The 20,361-nt window shown below is 31.9% G+C and overlaps 3 protein-coding genes across 8 annotated transcripts in view; all 3 read left to right on the forward strand.

The window, feature by feature from the left end:
• LOC145316180 (unconventional myosin-XVIIIa-like) overlaps positions 1-6,438 on the forward strand; it is a 51,863-nt gene extending 45,425 nt beyond the window's left edge. For 2 of the 3 annotated variants that reach the window (XM_080156528.1, XM_080156529.1), the window contains exons 18-25: positions 306-424; positions 1,507-1,583; positions 2,092-2,454; positions 2,778-2,889; positions 3,124-3,276; positions 4,042-4,177; positions 4,750-4,871; positions 5,712-6,438. In XM_080156528.1, coding sequence (XP_080012654.1) covers positions 306-424; positions 1,507-1,583; positions 2,092-2,454; positions 2,778-2,889; positions 3,124-3,276; positions 4,042-4,177; positions 4,750-4,871; positions 5,712-5,786 — 1,157 coding nt within the window. In that variant the 3' untranslated portion in view covers positions 5,787-6,438. Of the gene's footprint in view, positions 1-305; positions 425-1,506; positions 1,584-2,091; positions 2,455-2,777; positions 2,890-3,123; positions 3,277-4,041; positions 4,178-4,577; positions 4,689-4,749; positions 4,872-5,711 lie in introns of those variants that run through there. The other variant, XM_080156530.1, reaches the window with a different exon arrangement.
• The window catches only part of Uch-L5 (ubiquitin carboxy-terminal hydrolase L5), a 294,886-nt gene that overhangs the window by 21,195 nt on the left and 253,330 nt on the right, over positions 1-20,361 (forward strand). The gene's annotated exons all lie outside the window — the stretch shown is intronic.
• LOC145316189 (uncharacterized) overlaps positions 18,379-20,361 on the forward strand; it is a 33,575-nt gene continuing 31,592 nt past the window's right edge. Inside the window, exon 1 of one of the 2 annotated variants that reach the window (XM_080156543.1) lies at positions 18,379-18,495. The gene's annotated coding sequence lies outside the window, so the exon portion shown is untranslated. The remainder of the gene's footprint in view (positions 18,496-20,361) is intronic. The other variant, XM_080156544.1, reaches the window with a different exon arrangement.

Genomic DNA, 20,361 nt, shown 5'->3' on the forward strand with positions numbered 1-20,361 from the left:
GTGAAAATTTCCCCTCAAACCCTTTCCCTTTTTTCTCCCCCTTCTTACCAACTTCCCTTTTAGTTACCCCAAAAAACAAGTTTTACTCCAACAAAATATTTAATTTTCGGTAGTTTCAAATGGAATTAATTGGCTGAATAGCAGCCCCTGCTTACATCTAAAAACATAAGTAGAGCGACATATGTAAGTTTGGGCCACATTCCTCTCAAATTTACCACACCACTCAAAAAAAGCGGCTCTGCTCATCCATTAAATACTATAAGAAGAACACTAAAATTTTTTTTGTAAAATATCCAAATATTTAGGTTCCAAACCAGCAGCTGGCTTTGTAGATCTGTGTTATAATTATCTTCAAGAAAAGCTGCAAGATATGTTTACAGCACAGAAGGTGGACACCATTTGTAAAGGAAAAGCTGCCAGGAAGGTAGGATAATCAATATATTATTACTTGGACGTTGCACCAGATTCTTTGTACTCTGATAAATTAATACTTGCAGCTGGCTAAAATAGCAATTCCCACCGTCCACTTATTTAATCTTCTACACTCATACTGGATAAAAGAACTGACCAATAAGTGAGTTAGCAACATAAATTGTCATACACGCCAAGCTACAATTGAATCAAGACAAAAGTAAGTGCCGAGCTCTGGGACCTATGTATGGTGAAATTAGGCATAAAACTATGAAGATTCCAGATAAAACCAAAATATTTCAACGGGATCTTTTTGAGAAAATTAGATTTAAAAATTTCAAGTTTAATTATCACCCCCTAGGAGTTGCCGCATAATCATGACAAGAAAAGCAAAGATTATTTATTTAAAATTTTGAACAACTTTGCTTTTATAAAGTTTTTCATAAAACCACTCCTGAAGGGAGTTAATAATTAATTGCCATTCATATCAGTTGCTTTGCTAAGGTCACGGAAATTCAGCCTTAAATAAATCATATATAGAGAGGTTTTATGAAAGAGGTGAAAATTGAATTTGAAATTTTCAAATCTAATTTTCTCAAAAAGATCCCGCTGAAATATTTTGGATTTACCTGGAATCATCATGGTTTTATGTCTAATTTCACCATACATAGGTTATAGAGCTCGGCACTTAATTTTGTCTTGATTCAATTGTAGCCTGGCGTGCATAATATCCAAGTATATTCAAAGTTTATTGCTTACAGAATGATATAAAAGGAAAGGTCGTTTTTCTCCGCTTCTATTAAAGAAGCATGACTGATTTCTGTTGAATAGATTAGATTCTATCTAAAAATATCTTGATCGGTCGGAGGGAGTAGAAATTGTATTTTAAATTACACTATGTTATGTTTCATAACCACATCTTAAGTGATGGCTCAAAAACTTTGATTTTTTTAATTGTATTTTGTTTGGTTGGTTCCAAACTATTAACTTTGAATTTACAAAAGAAGGAATTTTTGTTATAAATGGGGATGTATATCATTTTTTGTCCACTGTCTTATCCCTTAAGTTCCCTGAAAATAACAAAAATAATTTTAGATGATATTTGAGAGGCGTGGAAGCACGAAACCAATTCTAAATCTTTTGGAGAAACAGGGCAGCAGAGCTGAGAGGAGGTAATATAGCATCATGGAATCATCCTATTCATTTAAAACATAAATAATTGAGGTATTTAATAAATAAGATAAAAATGCACGAAACAAGTATTTCTATAGAAGCTCTTTATAGTGCCTATAAAAAATTACACCATACAATACAAATGACCAATGATATACCAATATAAGAACAGATTAAATTAGCAGGTCAGACATACCTTTTAAATGAAGAATGGTAGGCCAGTACGTCGTCATTTTTATAGGCACTATAAAAAGCTTGATTTCTATAATTAGCACAAAAAGTATAAAATTTTTGATATCCTACAAATATAAATTTACTTTTGTTGTTTATATACATTGAGAAAACCTGTATTTAAAATTATCGACGCTGGAAAAAGTATCTCCCAAAAAAGGGGACAAATTATAAAAAGTTGGCCGAAATATGACGTCAATCGGAAAAGATTTGCCAACCGTTGTAATATTTTTCTCTTTTTTAAAGACACTTTTACAAACTTCAAAAAATTCTTAGTTTTGGCACAAAAACTCTTGACCGGCGTAGTCATAGCAGCAAGAAAGTCCGGTTCCAGAACACAGCCCCGGGACTATTCACACTTCTACATCGTGCCGGCAACTGTCCCTGGTCCGACGACCAGGTATTTCTGCAACGCCTGACGGCCCACTGGTCGGCCAACGCCGGCGGCGGCAGTGCTAAAACCTCACCGGGATTGGCTGGATCCGCGGCGCTGATGGAGAGAGTTGGGGAGGATGAGTTTGTGTTGCGGCACAGTATCGGGACAAACCCTGTGAGATACAGTGTCAAGGGTTGGAGGAATATCTCCTATGCTATGGGTAGAACTAACCTGGCCTTGGAGGTGCTCCAAAAATCCAACCGGTAAGCAATCTTATATTTCATTAATTAATTAATTGGTTTGAAGAAAATTCAATTTACAAACTACACACTAATCTTTTTAGTGAAATTTTCTAAATTTAACACCGACCTTCGATAATTTGTTCAAATTTCACCCCCTACCATTTGGTTCCGTTTTGATTTAATGCATGAGTTCAAAATTTTAAATTTTTTTGCCATTTATCAAACTTCAAAATTACACTAAACGTATTTTGCAAGAGGGAGTCTAAAAGGAGGAGAATGGCGTTATTGCTGTTTTAATTTAATAAATTTTGCTATGTGTAATTTGGAGATTTTTTTTATTTTAGGGGGGAGCTAAAAATCCAGGGTCCAATTCAGTTTTACCCTGGCCTGGGAATATCACACGGCCAGGGCCCAATAACTCTGGATCAAGTGAAGGCGACAATGTCTTGTCTGCAGGTTTGATATTTATAGATTTTATTGAACAAAAGTATTGCTTAACTAACTTACCATTGCTTGTTTTAAATTGTGATTTATAACATTTCTTCGAAACTTAGTACAAATGAACATTAAAACCGGACTCGGAACCTATATTATGCTTCCCTTCAATGCAATGGAAAGAACAATGAAACCTGCGGTTAGCGAGATCTTTTGGACAGCCAATTAGATTTTCATGAATTCATCTTTTTGTAGGTATTAGTCCAAGTAGAGGCCATAGTGTCTCTATTGAGTAGCACAGAGCTGAACTTTGTATTCTGCCTGCTGCCACACAACCTGGCAGGACTCTGTGAGCTCTTCAAGAAATCACCTGGACGCAGGCTCAACCAGAAGTTGGTCAGAGATCAGGTTAGGGGATCTTTTTAAAAAAATTAGGATACTTTTTTGAAGTTAGCTTACTTTTCTTGTAGTTAGGTTATTATGTTTAAAGTTAAGTTACTTTGTTAAAAGTTAAATTACTTTTTTGAAGCTTGGTTCCTTTTTTTGAAATAATGTTACTTTTTCAGGGGTAAAAGAATACCTATTGTCTTTAGAAATAAACTTGTTTAGGAGCTCTAACCTCTACAAGGCTGTTTTAAATCACAGGGGCATTCCTCTACCTTATTTGGCATAATGATGAAAATACATTTTTCAAAAAGAAGGTGTATCAACTTTTTTTTTATAGCTAGCCGGTTCTTTTAGTAAGTAGTAGATGTAAAATTTTTCATAGAATTCAGATATGCAACAGAATTTTAAAAGTAAGGTGTCAAATTAAAGATCTTACTATTTTTGTTCTTACTGGCCATTTTCTTCTTTTATTTTGTTGCGTTTTAGTACCTTAAAACCGACTTAATTATTTTTTTAAAAAACTTAAATTACTTAAAAAATAAGAGGTCTACAAAAAAACCGATTGCATATCTGAATTCTATGAAATATTTTACATCTACTACTTACTAAAAGAACCGGCTAGCTATAAAAAAAAAAGTTGATACACCTTCTTTAATAATTTTAAATTTGGTTAAGTTTATTTTGTTCTTTTGAAAATTAGCCTAAATTATTTTTTGTTTTGGCTTAGATATTTTCAATACTTCCTCCATTTATCTACATATATAATTATAAAAAAATATTTTTTAGATTCGTGGTAATCAAATCTTGGATTATTTGAAGATATTGAATTGTGTGAAGAAGAGCCGACCTGAAAGTTTGCTGGTAGAGCCTGCTGACCTTCCGGAGGCCATCTGCAGGATCCAACATAATACTCACAGGACAGGTAAATATGAATCAATGATTTTAATAACTATTTAACAGATTGAGTTCTTTGTTTTAGGGAAGCCTTACATAGGTTCCGTATGGAATAAGGCTATTTTATTATAAAATTTAAGTTTTAAACTATTTTCTTACTTTTCCTACTTTTCAAATACAGAGCCCCTAGATGATAGGGGTGCAGCCGCTAGTGCTAAATAAAGCATTCTGTCACAAACCAAAAAATCATCATATTTAAAAAAAGCAAAACTGTTTAAAAAGTCTTGTTTGATGTAACGACCTCCCTTGAGGCCTTTTAAAGGTTGCCAAATTTAACACAGATTCCAACTTTTTTATGGCATCTTATTTAGATTAGCTATATTAAACATGGTTACCAACCTAGAAATATTTGAGACTGTATTATTTAGGTTTAGCTGGTGAACTATGGAGCCTATTACAAGTTGCCATATTAAACATGGTTACCAACCTAGAAATATTAGAGGGAGACTGTCTTGTTTAGCTGTTAAACTATGGAGCATATAAAGTTGCCATATTCAACATGGTTACCAAACTAGAAATAATAGAGACTATCTTAACTAGGTTTAGCTGGTGAACTATGGAGCCTACTACAAGTTGCCATATTCAACATGGTTACCAACCTAGAAATGTTGGAGGGAACCCTGACTAGATCTGTTAGCTTGCCTACAAATACTATTTCACAGGTGAATTGTAACCTATTTTTAAAAATATTCGGTATGTTTGCCGGTGTCGGTAAATGGATTTATTATTGTTTGGATCTTACACCAGATTATCATGTACTCTAATAAAGTGAAACTTTTAGCTGGGTTAAATAACGAATTCCTTATCAACCTCTCTTACCCCAACTCCTCTCTTCCTACTTTATAAACGACTAATAAACTGACTAATAAATGATGTCCATGTTAGCAACCTAAATTGACGAAATTTTTTTTCTAAGGCATAATAAAGAAATTTCCTGAAAAACAATCATATTTTTTTAATGCAAGATTAATTTAGATCAGAATATGGTAGGTTAACAAAGATTTTATTTTAAATTAAAGATCAATATTAAAGAAGAGGGTTAAATTGAAATAATCATCTAAATTTAAAGTCAGAACCTCAAGGCTCGTAGTTGAGAAGTTTATCCCTCCAAGTCTCTAAAACTAAAGACGTTGAAGATGGTTAATTTTACCGCTGTGGTTAGTTGTCTGCAGGATGTTACCCTTGTGACCATTCACTTCCTTGTTAAGTAAGATAATCTGAGGTGGATTCTCTAAAAAAATTTGCCCCACTAATCGCTTTGTGGGGCAAAATTGTTTTCGTAAAAAATCCACCAAAATCACATTAAAAATCTACAAAAATTAAACAAAATCATAGAAGGGTTATTAACATAAGATTTTATTTGATTTCTGTAAATTTTTTTATGTGATTTTGGAGGATTTTTCACGAAAACAATTTTACCCACTAAGCGATTAGTGGGGCAAATTTTTTTTAAAGAATCCACCTCTGATATAGGACAACTAAATAATGAATATTTTATTTAGATTTTGGAGCCCTCCAACCTGCTAGCATTGGGGGATGGAAGAATAAGTTTAAACCTTCAACAGTTTCTTAGTTAGCAGTAAAATAATTTTGGAATTTATATTAAGTTTATCCAACTATTTTCTTTATTTTATTGTTTATTTATTAAATAAACTATGTATTTTAAGTTTAAAAAAAAGCAATGCAATATTATATCATTTTTGTTCTTGTTATTATTTTTAGTTTTTTATTTAGTTTATTATATTTATCTTATTATTTTATATAGAAAAATATTAGGTATTGTTGCAAAACTTGAAAATTATAATATTGGAAATAAAATACCAAAAAATATAAATGAAAAAAGCTAGTCTTCATTCTAGAAATCCTGTAAACAATAGACAGAAATATATTTGAAAATATTTTAAAAACTTTAATTATGAATTATTGTTAAATTATTATTAATTATTTGCAGGGCTTGACAGCCAAGCGTCAGCCGTGACTAAGCCTCAAATTAAAACACGTTTTGGTGTTTTGAAACTTTTTTTGTCAAGAGGGATTATCATATTTATTTGGGTAAGGTTTAGACTTCCAGCTGATTGTAAAAAAAAATATTTTTCTGTGGCTTAGAGGTGGTTTAGGCACGGCTGCCGAGCCCTTATTATTTGTGACTAAGTGAAGGTGAATGAAATATGTGATATCTGTAAAATGGAAGATTATTAAGATATAAGAAAATATATATTCTTATTATTAGAATAGTATTATTTTTATTAAATAAAGATCATGTATTTGAACAAAGACAAAATCTATAAAAGTAAGGTTGTTGGTTTAATTTGACCTACTAGATGCATTGATATCATAGAAATAGTCAATAAAAGTATTTAAAACTAAGGAAAACTATGTAAATTTATTTTTCAAAGAAACACCATAATACTCCCCGCCCCTCCCCCTGGCCATAAAGTTACACCTCTTGTTTTTTTCTCTAACACTCTCCCCTCAATTTTGTACTAAGGAGGCCGGTACTAAAATTTGTCGGTTGCGCTTCGAGACCCCTCTGTCAAAACCCAATTCATTAAGCGTGAAATGTAACTCTTTGAGCTTCTAGAGGAGCTTTGCGTGGTAAAAAAAGATGAATGTCAAAAACTACACATAGATGGAAGTTTGAAAGATGTTAACTCTATCCAAATGACAAAAAAATCCATAAATTCTAAAAGATATGACCATAACTTGATGGAAAAATATTTGTTTAATTTATTCTGAAATACACAACAGATTTTGGTAATTCAATGACAAATTAATCTGCCCCCGTAAGGCGCTTGCTACAAAAACATTGCTTATAGCATTGATAATAGATTTATTAAATATAATTTTTCTTTTCATTTTAATTTTGATGCCTATTAGAAATTATTAGAAACATGGACATCCCAAGGGAGAAGGATATAACTCTTACCATAATTTACTTGGCTGTTAAAAAAGATAGATGTTTTATGTATGAGAATCTGCTGTTGTATGAAATAGACTTCTTAAATTCTCAACAACAAAAACTCCGTCATTTTTTTATAGGCACTATTAACAGCTTCCTTCAATAAATAATTACTTAATTTCTGAATTAGTAAACTCAATATAGACAAAATGAATGAAGAAAGATGATTTATTGAAAGAAGTTTAGATCTGTAGATATCCAATCTTCGCCATTTTTGGCAAGTTGTAATGATAAATCCTTTTTAAATTCTTTTGAATAATTGGTTTTAAATTGGTCTACTCTACTTGCTTGCGCCCAGTTAATTGGTGTTGTCAAACCATATGCTAAAAGTTAGTACATTGGATATATTATTACTTGGATGTTTCACCAGATTTTGATGTACTAAGTGATACTCACCCAAACCCTTTTATACCTTCCCATACCATTTTACTGGATGAACTAACTGACCAATAAGTGATGCCCATATTAACCAGCTAAATTAACGACAATTTTTTCCTTGACATTATATCCACATATATCCTTTATCCATTGTTGTACAACTGATAGTCTTCATCTTTTAAAGCGAAATCTTTCTAAACATAGTTTATATGTCCATTACGCTACTTTAGAAATTTTGAATGAAGATCTATATTTAACTCTTAAGTTGTATAAAAAATTTTGAACAAATGAGTTATTATACTACCTAATTTTTGGAAGTTAGAATTATCCTATTTATTTGATTTTTGACATGTAAATTCTCAGTAAGATTGTTTTAAAGTAAGTATGTGTTTCAGACTTTTTAAATAAAAATACACTATTCTAAGACATTATGATATATTTGGATTTTAGCAATCATTTTTAATTGAATTTGTCTCTTGAAAGAAGTGAATGAAGCAATATTAATACCGTACCATCGCTATAATTACGTCTGAGGAAGAAAAGCTTAATATTTTGAATTTCACCTAAATCCCAAAAGAATATGCTCGTCATAGTTAATGTTCTTTTGTCAGATTTTTTTTGTCTATTCTTATCCTTGTTTATATCCATAGCTACGGGCTAATTAATAACAGTTAGGGAAATCAAGAATTCATTATTTGAATTCTTGATATTGCTTTAACGTTTGACATTTTTCTGTGGTCCGGAAATATTTTCTAACGAAAAATTTGAAAATTAAATTGTATTAAAATATAAGTAACTAGTGGATGCGCATCTAGAGACTCTGCACTGTGGGCTAGAATTGAATCAAGACAAAAGTAAGTGCCGAGCCCTAGGACCTATGTATGGTGAAATTAGACATAAAACCATGATGATTCCAGGAAAAACCAAAATATTTCAGCGGGGGCTTTTTGAGAAAATTAGATTTGAAAATTTCAAGTTCAATTTTCACCACCTAGGAGTTGCCGCATAATCATGACAAGAAAAGGAAATATTATTTATTTTAAATTTTGAACAACTTTGCTTTTATAAAGTTCTTCATAAAACCACTCCTGAAGGGAGTTAATAAATGGCCATTTTTATCACTTGCTTTGCAAAGGTCACGAAAATTCAGCCTAAAATAAATCATATATATAGAGGTTTTAAAAAGGACTTCATAAAAACAAAGTTGTTCATTATTTAAAATAGATAATATTTGCTTTTCTTGTCATTATTTTGCGGCAACTTCTAGGGGGTGAAAATTGAACTTGAAATTTTTAAATCTAATCTTCTCCAAAAGCTTCCGCTGAAATATTTTGGTTTTACCTGGAATCATCATGGTTTTATGTCTATTTTCACCATACATAGGTCCCAGGGCTCGGCACTTATTTTTGTCTTGATTCAATTGTAGCCCACAGTGTCTGTATTACAAATTTGCAGACATAAGTAAAAATTAAATAGCCTAAAACCACCTAGAGGCTAATGTTACGCTTCCCTAAAAAGGAAAATGGTTCGATAGTTGTCGCAATCTTATCCTACAGACAAAAAACTTTACTTTTTAAAAGCGAAGCTTTCCATAATTAGGGTCGGTCCGTCCGTACGTCCGTCCGTCCGTCACGGATAGCTTTTTTCGTTAATTTAGGCATGTTAGAATTGTCCTATCGATTTCAAACTTTGCATGGTGATTCCTTTAGTAGTTAGGTACGATTTAGAAAGCGTAGAAACTCTATAATCATAACAAGAATGTCCGTACGTCCATTTTAAACATGTTGATTTTTTACTTTTTTAACAACAAATTTTTATGTGATCTAATCATCCGATTGATCTGAATTTTGGTATATTGATTCCTGGGACAACAAAGTATAATGTTATAAGCGAAGCAACTCTATAATCAAGTCCTAAAAATGTAAGTATGTCCATAAACATTGTCCTGTATCAAGCAGTTTTTTAACAAATTTACTTAGAATTTTACTTTGACTCTTATACATTTATATTCTGATTATTCAGTTCTGACACTATACAAGTATTAATGTCCGTTTGTCCCACCGTTTCAGTGCTTCGCTTTATGGATGTTGTCATCCTTGTTATGATAGGATATTCTATGATTTTTAAGATTTATAAAACCATTGTGTCAATTGGATTATGCTTTTCACGGAAGCTTTTCTAAAAGGGAAGGAGTTAACTCAAATTTTAAAAAATATCCCAAAGAAAAAGCCATTAATCCTATGTATTAAAGTTATAGGACGTATGTCCGCCTGATTTTATTTTTGTCCAGAAAGGTATAGTAAACGGCTGGAACATCTGTTCCACAATGTTCATTGAAGGTAGGTTTTTAGCTATTACGTCACCCCATCCCTTTCTTTCGATACATGATTTATAAATACTACCATCTCACGAGTACTATGTACTAAAGTAACAGGGTGACTATCTTTCTGCCTCTGTATATTCGCTATGATATCCATTTTGATAAAAAAAAAAGATTCTTAAGTTTTTAGTTACAAACTAATTAACTATAAAAACCCATAAACAATTTAATGCTTACACTTTTTTTCAACGTGATAGGTTTTTCAACCTTTTTAAGAATTCAGATATTTTGGGCACATCATCTTAAAACGCCCACCTCAACTCTTAAAATTTAATTTGGCTTTTTTCTTGTGTTTGTTTAAGATAACATTTTATACATTCTCCAATTATAATATTGGTTGCGCAGATACTCTATAACTGAAAGTAAGTATGTTGAATTTTGAAATATTACAATAGTTATTTATCGCATAGTTTTATAGACAGATTAAAATAAAAAAACAAAGGCCTTGTCTTACTAAACCGGTATTAATTTTATGAGTTTTATTTTAATATCCGCACTTAATTGTCTTTAATACGATGCCACACATTATTTTTCAGTATGGCTGAGAGAAGCGGTTATAATCCAGCGGATATCCTTCGGTTTCGAAGCCATACTGCATAACATTTTATACATTCATCATTATGATATTGGTGGCGGAGATACTCTATAACTGAAAGTAAGTATGTTGAATTTAGAAATATTATATGTAGTAGTTCTTTATCGCATCGTATTATTGACAGATTTACGCGGATATTAAAATAAAAAAAAACAAAGGCCCGTACTAACGAAACTGGTATCAATTTTATATTTTAACATCCCTGCGGAATTGTCTGTATTTCTATACTTGCATGCTATGAATATGTAATTAAAGGTTATAAATTGTCCATAGCCAAAACTGATTATTAGAAACAGAGATACCATAAACCACCCATTGGTCCCTCTCACCTTATTTACAATTTTTAAAATTATGCTTCTAGCCCCTGTGATAGCTATTACCACATAGGGCACGAGCTCTGCGGGCCTTTTTTACACTATTCAAACCTATCTTAGCTAGAGTGAACATCAAAAATATAATTTTTCTAACAATGGAAAAAAAAATTTGTATTCAACTATTTTTAGTAAAAAATAAAAGTGTTGAGTTATACATTTGATTTTTAATTTACCTGATTTTAATTTGTTTGGATAAAAGCCAAATTATGATGAATTGCTAATTAACAATTTTGGAACTTTATATTTTAAAGTTAGTATGTTTTTCAACCTATTTATAAACTTTAAAAACAACAACAATCGAATTGTTATTCCTTGGATGTTACAACTGATTTTCATTCTCTAATAAACTTGCAGCGGGCTAAAACAACGATTCATTCCTTCCATCCCCTTTATCCCATCCCCTCCTTCTGGATGAACGAATTGACCAATAAACCTAAATTATTCCCCTGTCATGATATCCACGTATATTCTATATCCATTACAACAAAGACAATAATGTCCACAAGAAGCGCATCAGGATGACAACGTGTTTAATTGGTAGACGGGAAGACGTGCGGAAAAGCTACATGGATAGAGTAGCTTTTCTTAAACAAACTCCAATCTGCCAATTAATCTTCTCTTTTTTTTTGTGGCAAAGCTAAAAATGTCTGTCTTTCTGTCTGTCAGAGCTTCTGATAGCCTTAACGTTTGTCAATATATACTCCATTTCCATTTAAAATTAATTTTAGCATTGACAATTTTCCACTCAAAAACGTAAAATTATTTGTTTCAGCTAATATTTTTTTTTATTTCAGGAGTAGTGGCTAATGAGATCAACAGACACCAGAGGATGTTCCGGGCACCAAGATAAAGTCCCCTGCTAGGTACAGCAGCAGTACAAGTTACCGCTTTCCAACAACCCCAAAATTCATCATACCTGACCACCCCATCCTTGCCATCACCAGAAATGCTTATCTTAGCTGATGAACAAATACCTTCGGTTCTAGGTAGTCATGTAGCTGCCTTCCAACCCTCAGAGTTGAGTCAGGCAGTTTTGAACAACTATAATTCCTGCTGGATTACCAGCGCAGCCGCGTTTTAAAATTAAACCTGGTAGCTTCTGCCATTGTATGCCTCCTGTCACACCTGTCACAAAGTATATACTGGTATGAATACTTATTTTTTTTTTTCCTGGGCACTAAAAAGCCTGAACTTAACTGTGTTGCCAGCGATTGTCCCCCTCCGAGTGGGCTATAGCACATCTTGCTTAATCTTATTCACACAGCTTTTTGTTGATATACAAGCTGAGATGTAGGCGACAGGTCAGGCTCAGGCAATCTTAAAGTTCTGCCTATGGAAAGCTTTTTATCTGCGTCTCAGATATTTAGTGCGGGTGTAGTGGCTATACCCGCCCTGCGTATTATGGTAAATGAGGCGGGTTCTCTTTGTAATTGTAGTATGGAATTTGTGACAGGTTTTCAGAGGCAACTGGCAACTAGGACCGACCAAACACAGTGCTGCACAGTTTGTGGAACGTGTTATATCCAACCTCAAGTAAAATTACGTCACAAATACCTTTGGACGAGTTCCATCAGCTAGACTTGTTCACAAATCTTTATTTATTGCTAGGTATTTTGGTAGAAAAATACTTCTGCTAGGTAACTCCATCCTAAATTCGAGAGCAGCCAATCCAGTCGAAGAAAGAAATTGAATAAGATCCACGAGTTTATAAAAAAAAAACGCCATTGCCCTCACTCACATAAAACAAAAGCTTAAATATTCCGAGTAGTCAAAGAAGACAAATCACGTGAAATATACTAAAAATAAATTTTATGTAGTATTTGTAAATAATTTTCTAATTTTATATTTTCAACAATTTGTATTTGTGATCTTATGTTACTTAACTAATTAAAAACCAATAAATTACGTAATAATAATAATAATAGCTTTTCTTTAAATGGCACAATGGTTCTAAAAAATGCATAGTCTTGTGGTTCTAGGTCAATTTATTAAGGCTAAGCTGTTATTATCAACTTTACACCTTAAATCTTCGTAATACGGGATAATTAAATCTAGGGCTCGGCAGCCGCGTTCCAGCCGCAAATTTAATACATTTGGAATTTGGAGGCTTTGAAAATTTAATTGAAAATAGGGATAGCCATATTTTGTTCAGGTTTAGACTTTCAGCTGATTTTTAAAAGTGTTAAAGTAGATTTCCCTGAGACTTACAGGCGGCCGACGAGCAGCTGCCGAGCCCGAATTTAAACATTATGATATATTTGAACAAATATAAGAATTATATTTATTCTTTTGCAAAAATAATCTAACATTTATAATTTTCCAAATATGTGAAATTTAAAACAAGCCAAAAAAGGGAGTTTCCTAAATTGCCAAACTTAACTTTCACAAACATTTTATGCTTTATTAGCCTGGATCAAAATAAAATTTTAATATATATTGCTTTAAAAACAGATTTAAATTAATTTCTTACTAAAGTTTTACTTCAATGATCGAATAAGACGATATTTGCCATAGACGCTATTTATCTATTATTATTATCTCGGGACTAATAAAACTGGTTTTAATATTATGATTGTACAATTACATGTTTATATTTGTAGAAAACTGGATATAATACGATACGATACATGATTTTCAGTATGGCTTAGAAACGGTTCTAATCCAGCAGATATTGATCGGTTTTGAAGCCACACTGAAAATGTTTAAAAAGCATTTTAGAATTTTTCTGTCAGATGAACACCCGCTTAAGATGAATATGTAGCTTAGCTTTGTGTTTTCTTGCTATAAAAAAAATGAGCAATTGATACAGGTCTACTATTTATAAACTTTATATTTATATTTTTTCAAGGGCAACATATTATTTTGAAACCTAAAAAAATTATTTTCTGCTTTTGTACGATAAATCTTCAAATATACATTGATACAAAGGATAAAATACAAAAGTGATGTTCAAAATTGACTTCTGAAAACTATTTAAAAATTCTAATAGTTAATTATAGACAGCTTTCTGTGAATATAATATGAAAAATTTTAAAATTCAAACCTTCGGCATCTCGGAGTGATCAAAATGGGTTTTAATTGTATTATTTTTACTTTAATATTCGTAGAAAATTGTCTATAATACGATGCTTTACACATTTTTTCAGTATGGCTGAGAACCGGTTCTCATTCTCCGGATATTATTCGGTTTCGAAGCGATACTGGAAATGATTTTCTCTTTTAAAATTTGTACATGTCATATAAAAGAAAATAGTAATTGTTTAGGGTGTCTTCTTGACAATGTTTACGCTTAATGTTTTATCTTAAACTCATCTCTTTATTTAATTTTATTCAAACTTTTTAGAGCAGAAAATAGACACAACCACAAATATAATGGATACGGGAAATTGAGAAAAATAAGAAAAATATGTTATTGAAGCGTTTTCCATTATGGCATCGGGTATTATCCTCTTAGAAATTTATTTACAATTTTGAAAATTTGAGTACCCCCCCCCCCCCCCCCCCCAGTACCAGTGGAAAACGCCTGGCATCGAAACCGATCAATATTCGTTGGATTAGAACCGGTTCTCAGTAATAATGAAAAATCATGTATAGAATTGTATTACAAACAATTTTCCACGAATATGGAAATAAAAATCATAAAAAGAATACCAGTTATGTTAACCCGGGCCGGTGGCAGGTCGGGGTTAACAAAACTGATTTTGATCTTATAATTTCCATCTTTATATCCGCGGAAAGCTGTCTATAATACGTGCGATAAAAAACTATTATATCATTTTTAAAACGAAGTTTCTCTATAATTAAGGTCAGTCCGTACACACAAACGGATTTTTCTTCACATTCTTTTTAGTATTGTCCTATAGATTTCGAACTTGGCTTGATGATTTCAGTAAAAGTTAGGTACGATTTACGACTTTTTTATTGGTCAGTTCATTCATCCAGTGGGAGGGGAGGTGATAGAGAAAAGGGGGTGGGGTATCATTGTATTAGCCAGCTGCGAGTATCACTTTAATGAAAAGTACGTGAAAATCTTTTGCAATAACAAGTAATAAAGATTCGATTTTAATTTGTACATCATTTTTTTCTCTGTATGCTAAGCTTTCTTTGGATGTAGTTGCTCTTGTTTGGCAGGCTTTTGTGGAGTGTGTCTTAGAGGACCCAATTTTAGTTGAGATAGAGAAATCAATAACTTTATAAAATTTAATCTCAAGATAATCGACACTAGTAGATATCAAATAAGATAAAATTTGGCCTCAAATCAATTTTTAGTTGCCAAGGGGCTTATATGTTCAAAATAGATATTAAAACAATTTCCTTCAGTTTTCCTCTAACTAGAAGAAAATTGTTAAATAATCAATTTCCCAGCATGACTTTAAACCGATTGATATCCGCTGAATTAGAACCGGTTCTCAGCCCGTCCTAAAAAAACATTTATAACATCGTCTTACAGACAATTTTCACGAATATTAAAGTAAAAATCCTAAAATTAAAACCATTTTTTCTAGTCCGGGCCCGGTCACTCTCGGCTAACAAATCTGGTTTAAAGCTTTCATTTTAATATCCGCGGAAAGCTGTCTATAATGCGATGCGATAACTAACTATAATAAAATTATTGGAGTTGTTATGCTATATGTATGATACCTTTATAATCAAATTATAAATAACAATGAGTAAAATTAAAAATTTAAAGCTTTATGGATATACTATACAGCGGTTTCGCCCCTAACATCTAGGACGGACGGACAGACAGACATCGTTCTACTTTGTATTATAGATAGGTGTAAAAAGGACATACACAAAATTCACTATAACCTATAGAGTTGCTCTGAATCTCAAACTTGACTAATAACTATATTTTTGAATGATGTCAAATTCAAGAACAATCATGTGCATAGTAATACAGTGAAAACAAAATAACATCATAGTAAGAAAATCTCCAGTTCAGATGTTTAAAGCGTATGAAAGAGGAAAATATTTAGGTAATAGAGTTAGTATCGCATCGTATTATGATAAAAATCCCTCGGGTCTAACAAAACTGGTATTAATTTTATTATCTTTATTTCAATATTCGTGAAAAAATTGTTTGTAATTCGATTCTATGCATCATTTTTCAGTGTGATATTTATCAGTTTCGATGCCATACTGGAAAAGTTTTTAAATTTTGCATCTAAAATGCATTCGATTACGTAGTGACGGACGTACGGACTTATCCTAATTATAGTCTATATGCACTACTAAAAAAGTTCCGGATACCCAAAATCTCTTGTAAATAGTGTGGGATAGTGAGGTGGGATTCATCTTCTGCTTGCCAACTGTTACAGTCAGGCACTCCAATGGATAAAAGTTTAATTAAGTGACTTTTTCTCAAATTATCTCAAACAATAGATATATCATTACTTGGAAGTTGCACCAGATTTGCATGTTCTCTGATAAAGTAATACTCGAAGCTGGTTAAAAATAACGAATACCTTATCCACCCCTCTATACCCCATCCCCTCCCCTCATACTAGACGTACAAAGGGGCTGCTATTCAGCCAAGTAATTACAATTAAAAATACCGCAAAATTTAATATTTTGTAGGAGTAAAGTTTGAGTAAAACTTTTGTATGTAACTGAAGGGGAGTGGGTAAGAAGGGGGGGGGGAGAAAAAAGAGAAGGGGTTTGTGGGGAAGTTTTTCTTTCGAATTGTTTGTCAGAATCACATTCCCTTTTCCCTAAGACGTACCAATAAATGAGGTCCATATTAGCAAGCTAAATAGACGACACATTTTCCCCTGTCAATATTTCCTCGTATATTCTATATCCATAAGAATAGCCGATTAAGCATATAAAAACAAAGCATGTACCCAACCTTGTTATATTGGGTAAGACAAGGCTATCTTCCAAACTTATCTGGGATTTAACCAAAGATATTTATTTTAACTGTCTTTGCAAATCAATGATGCCTGTTTGTTGGTGATGCACTTCAAGCATGTAATGGGTTTATTATTAATTGGATCTTACATCAGATTATCATGTACTCTAAAAAAAGAAACTTGTGGCTGGCTAAAATAATAATCCACCCCCTTTACCCCAACCCCTCCCGTCCTATTTGATGAACGAATTTACCAATAAGTGATGTCCATAATAGCAATTAAAATGACCACAATTTTTCCCCTGTCATAATATCCACGTATAATCTACATCTATTGCGCATGTTTAAGAGCGAAACTTTACATACAGTGCTTCTCTATGCTCGCCCCAAGTTCATAACGGATACTTGTAAGAAGATTCCTTTAGCGATGAGGTCTCTTAAATGTTGTATAACAACTATGAAATATCAATCATAACATAACTTTTAATTTATAAAATGTTGACACTCTACAAGTGTTGCTGCTCGTTTATCCTTCCTTATAATTTTTAAGGCTTTGCTTTAATGGATGTTGTCAGCCTTGTTTTAAGTATACATATTAGTGAATAATTGTTTTGGGTTAAATTTTTAAATATTGATTAAAGTAACGATACATGCCTTTTAGAAATATCATATTTTCAATTACGTTACAAGCTAGGCTGCTCTAATTTTTCTTATGTTTATTTGTACGTTTTAAAGAGTTTTGCTTTATAAAATTTGTCATGCTTGTTATTTTGCATTGATAATGTAGATAAGTTAATTTGTCTTATTTTGATCAAATTACATAATTAAGTTGCTCATAAAATAGGATTTAAGTTGCCTATTGCTCCATTGATAGGAGGTATATCAAGACAATAGACGATAATTTAATGTAAACTACTTTATGATAAGCAATATTACCCCCGTAAAGATAAAAAAGGATTTGATAAAAGTACTGAAAGTTTTTAAGCTAACGATTAAGAGAACATCTTAGTTCAACTTTGGGTACCAGTAAAATATAAAATCCAATGTCCCCTCCCTCTTTCCTTCCCTGGGTGTAATTCAGCAGCTAAACCATAAGAGAAGCTTTCAGATCATGACAATTTAGTTTTCTTAGAATTAAAAGCAAACAATATTCTAAATGAATAGAGTACTGTTAAACTGATGTTAATCTTTTTTAAATTATTTGTTTGTTAGAAATTAAACTAAATCTGAAGAATTATAAGTTTTCAAATTTTAAGATTGGTCAAAAAAAACAAAGAATATACTTTCAATACTTATTTGTAGTTGAGTTACAAAAACTTCCGACACTTTATTTTTTACCGTAACAAAAAAAAGTTTATTTTATGTAAAATCACTGAAACTCTTATAGCCTGAGCTGTGGCAAGTCCCAAACATTTTCCATAGCCCCCAAATTCCACCAAAAGACTGGATGTCGCGACGCGTTTTCGGCTAAAACAACCGAAGCACGGGGTACACATTTTTTTATAACTTCAACACACAATCGTTCCTTTATAGATTAGGTGCGTGTTTTTTTATGATGTTTGTGTGTTTGTCCGTTTCTGTGTGTGTGTGTGTGTATGTGTGTGTGTGTGTGTGTGTGTGAATATGTGTGGGCGTAAAGATGGGCTTGTATATAGCTCAGTTGGTATCGAGGCTTGGAAAACTATTATACACACAAACAAAAATACACACACACACACACTTTTCCATTGTTTCACATTTCAACAGGTGGCTGCATTTGTTTGTTTTACTTTCAAATATCTCAAAAATGATCGTAATTCTAGTGATTTTTTAAAGTTAAAATTGGTTGAGTTAAAAAAAATATGAAGATATTGTTAATTTTTGATCATAATATTTTTCATTAATATTGTTTTAACATGACAAATTTTCGATTTGGTAACATCAAATATATTGATGTATATTTTTAGTAGCATAGCCTCTTTAATTAAGCAAAGGTATGATCATGCGTCTGTCGGTCATAGGAAGAAAGTTACTGTTTTCGACAATGGTCGATAGATTGATGTACATCCCCAATGATGATACACAAAATAACCCCTTCAGTACATTAAAATTAGTGTTTTAAACGTTTAAACTCTCAACTCAATGATCCAACCAATCAAAATTCACTAAAGTCTCCACAGTTATTAAGCCAACGAATAAGGAAACGTTATTATAAAACTTTGGGTACTAGTGTAATAAATAGCTCATTGTCCCCTCTCTCTGGATTTATATTCAATAAAAATGACTGAGATGCTTTCATGATATCAACTATTATTGATAATGCTGCGCTCTTATGTGTTATAATTATCCTTGCCAAACTTAAACTAAATTCATTTAAAAACGAATTATTTTGTTTAAAAAATTTCTCCAAAAATGCATTTAGAAAAGGGAGAAAATTATTTCATGTTATTTGTTAATCTAAATCTGAAGGGAAAACAAGAAAATAATCTGAATCAAATCAATGAAAATTTCTTAAGGGCATAATTTTGGCATGTCTGGTATATTCAAATATTTACACAGATTTAACAGGAAGGCCCAAGCTTACAAAAACTGGTTTTAGTTTTATGACTTTTTTTAATATTCATGGAAAAATGTCTGTAATGCGATGCTATGCATTATTTTTTTCGTATGACTGAGAACCGGATTTAATCCAGTTTATAAAAATCCGTTTAGAATCCGACAGTGGCAGTCAAATACAGATTTTTTGGTCCATATTGCTTGACATTTTGGCGTTTGGGAGCAGATTTTTTTTTAGATATACACAATATAAGCTTATAAACTAAATTTAGGGAAGGATTATATAAATACCATTAAATCTCAAATAGAATCATACTGTAGCAAAATTTATTCATATTCATCTTTACTCTTCCACTCCTTGAGAAATTGTAAAGTGTTTGCATTTCTTCGGATAGAAAAAAATAAAACTATTTGCAGGGAGGAATGGAACATTGGGCTATGATAACATTTTCTTATTCGTTGCCTTAATGACATGAGGAATTTTATTGAAATTTGATTGGTTTGTTAATTAAGTTTAGTGTCAAAACATTTCAACCACTTATTGTAATCTACAGATAGGGGAATTTTGTGTATCATGTATATCAATTTTTCAGCCAATGTCTTATCTCTTTAGATCCCTGACTATTTGTGAAAATGTTGATAAAATTGTATTTTTTGAAAATGGAGCACAACCCACCTCCTACTTTGTAATTAGTAATATTACTCCATAACTAGGGCAAGTACGTCCGTCATGGTCAATTAAGTTAACTGGCTACTGGTTGCGCTATTGTAAGACAACAGTTAAACAATTACAATACCTGCTTAAAGTTTGATCTAGTCTATGAGTGCTTTTTGATAACATTTGTGATCTATTCGACCAACACTTAACTATTCTTTTTAATAAAAATGTTTCAGATTTACTTCGCTTCTTGTGGATTAAATTGTCCTTAATTGATAACCATTTTTAAAAATATTATTTAAACCCATGCACATCCAAATCTTCCCAAACTTTAATTTTAAACACGTTTTAAATTGATTGTTAAAGATGTTTTTTGATAACCAAATAATCCAATTATGAGGCGGGGATGTAAAGTGTTC

This window comes from Acartia tonsa, chromosome 4, assembly GCF_053477335.1.
Source record: "Acartia tonsa isolate MP-2025a chromosome 4, ASM5347733v1, whole genome shotgun sequence".
NCBI classification, from domain to species: domain Eukaryota; kingdom Metazoa; phylum Arthropoda; class Copepoda; order Calanoida; family Acartiidae; genus Acartia; species Acartia tonsa.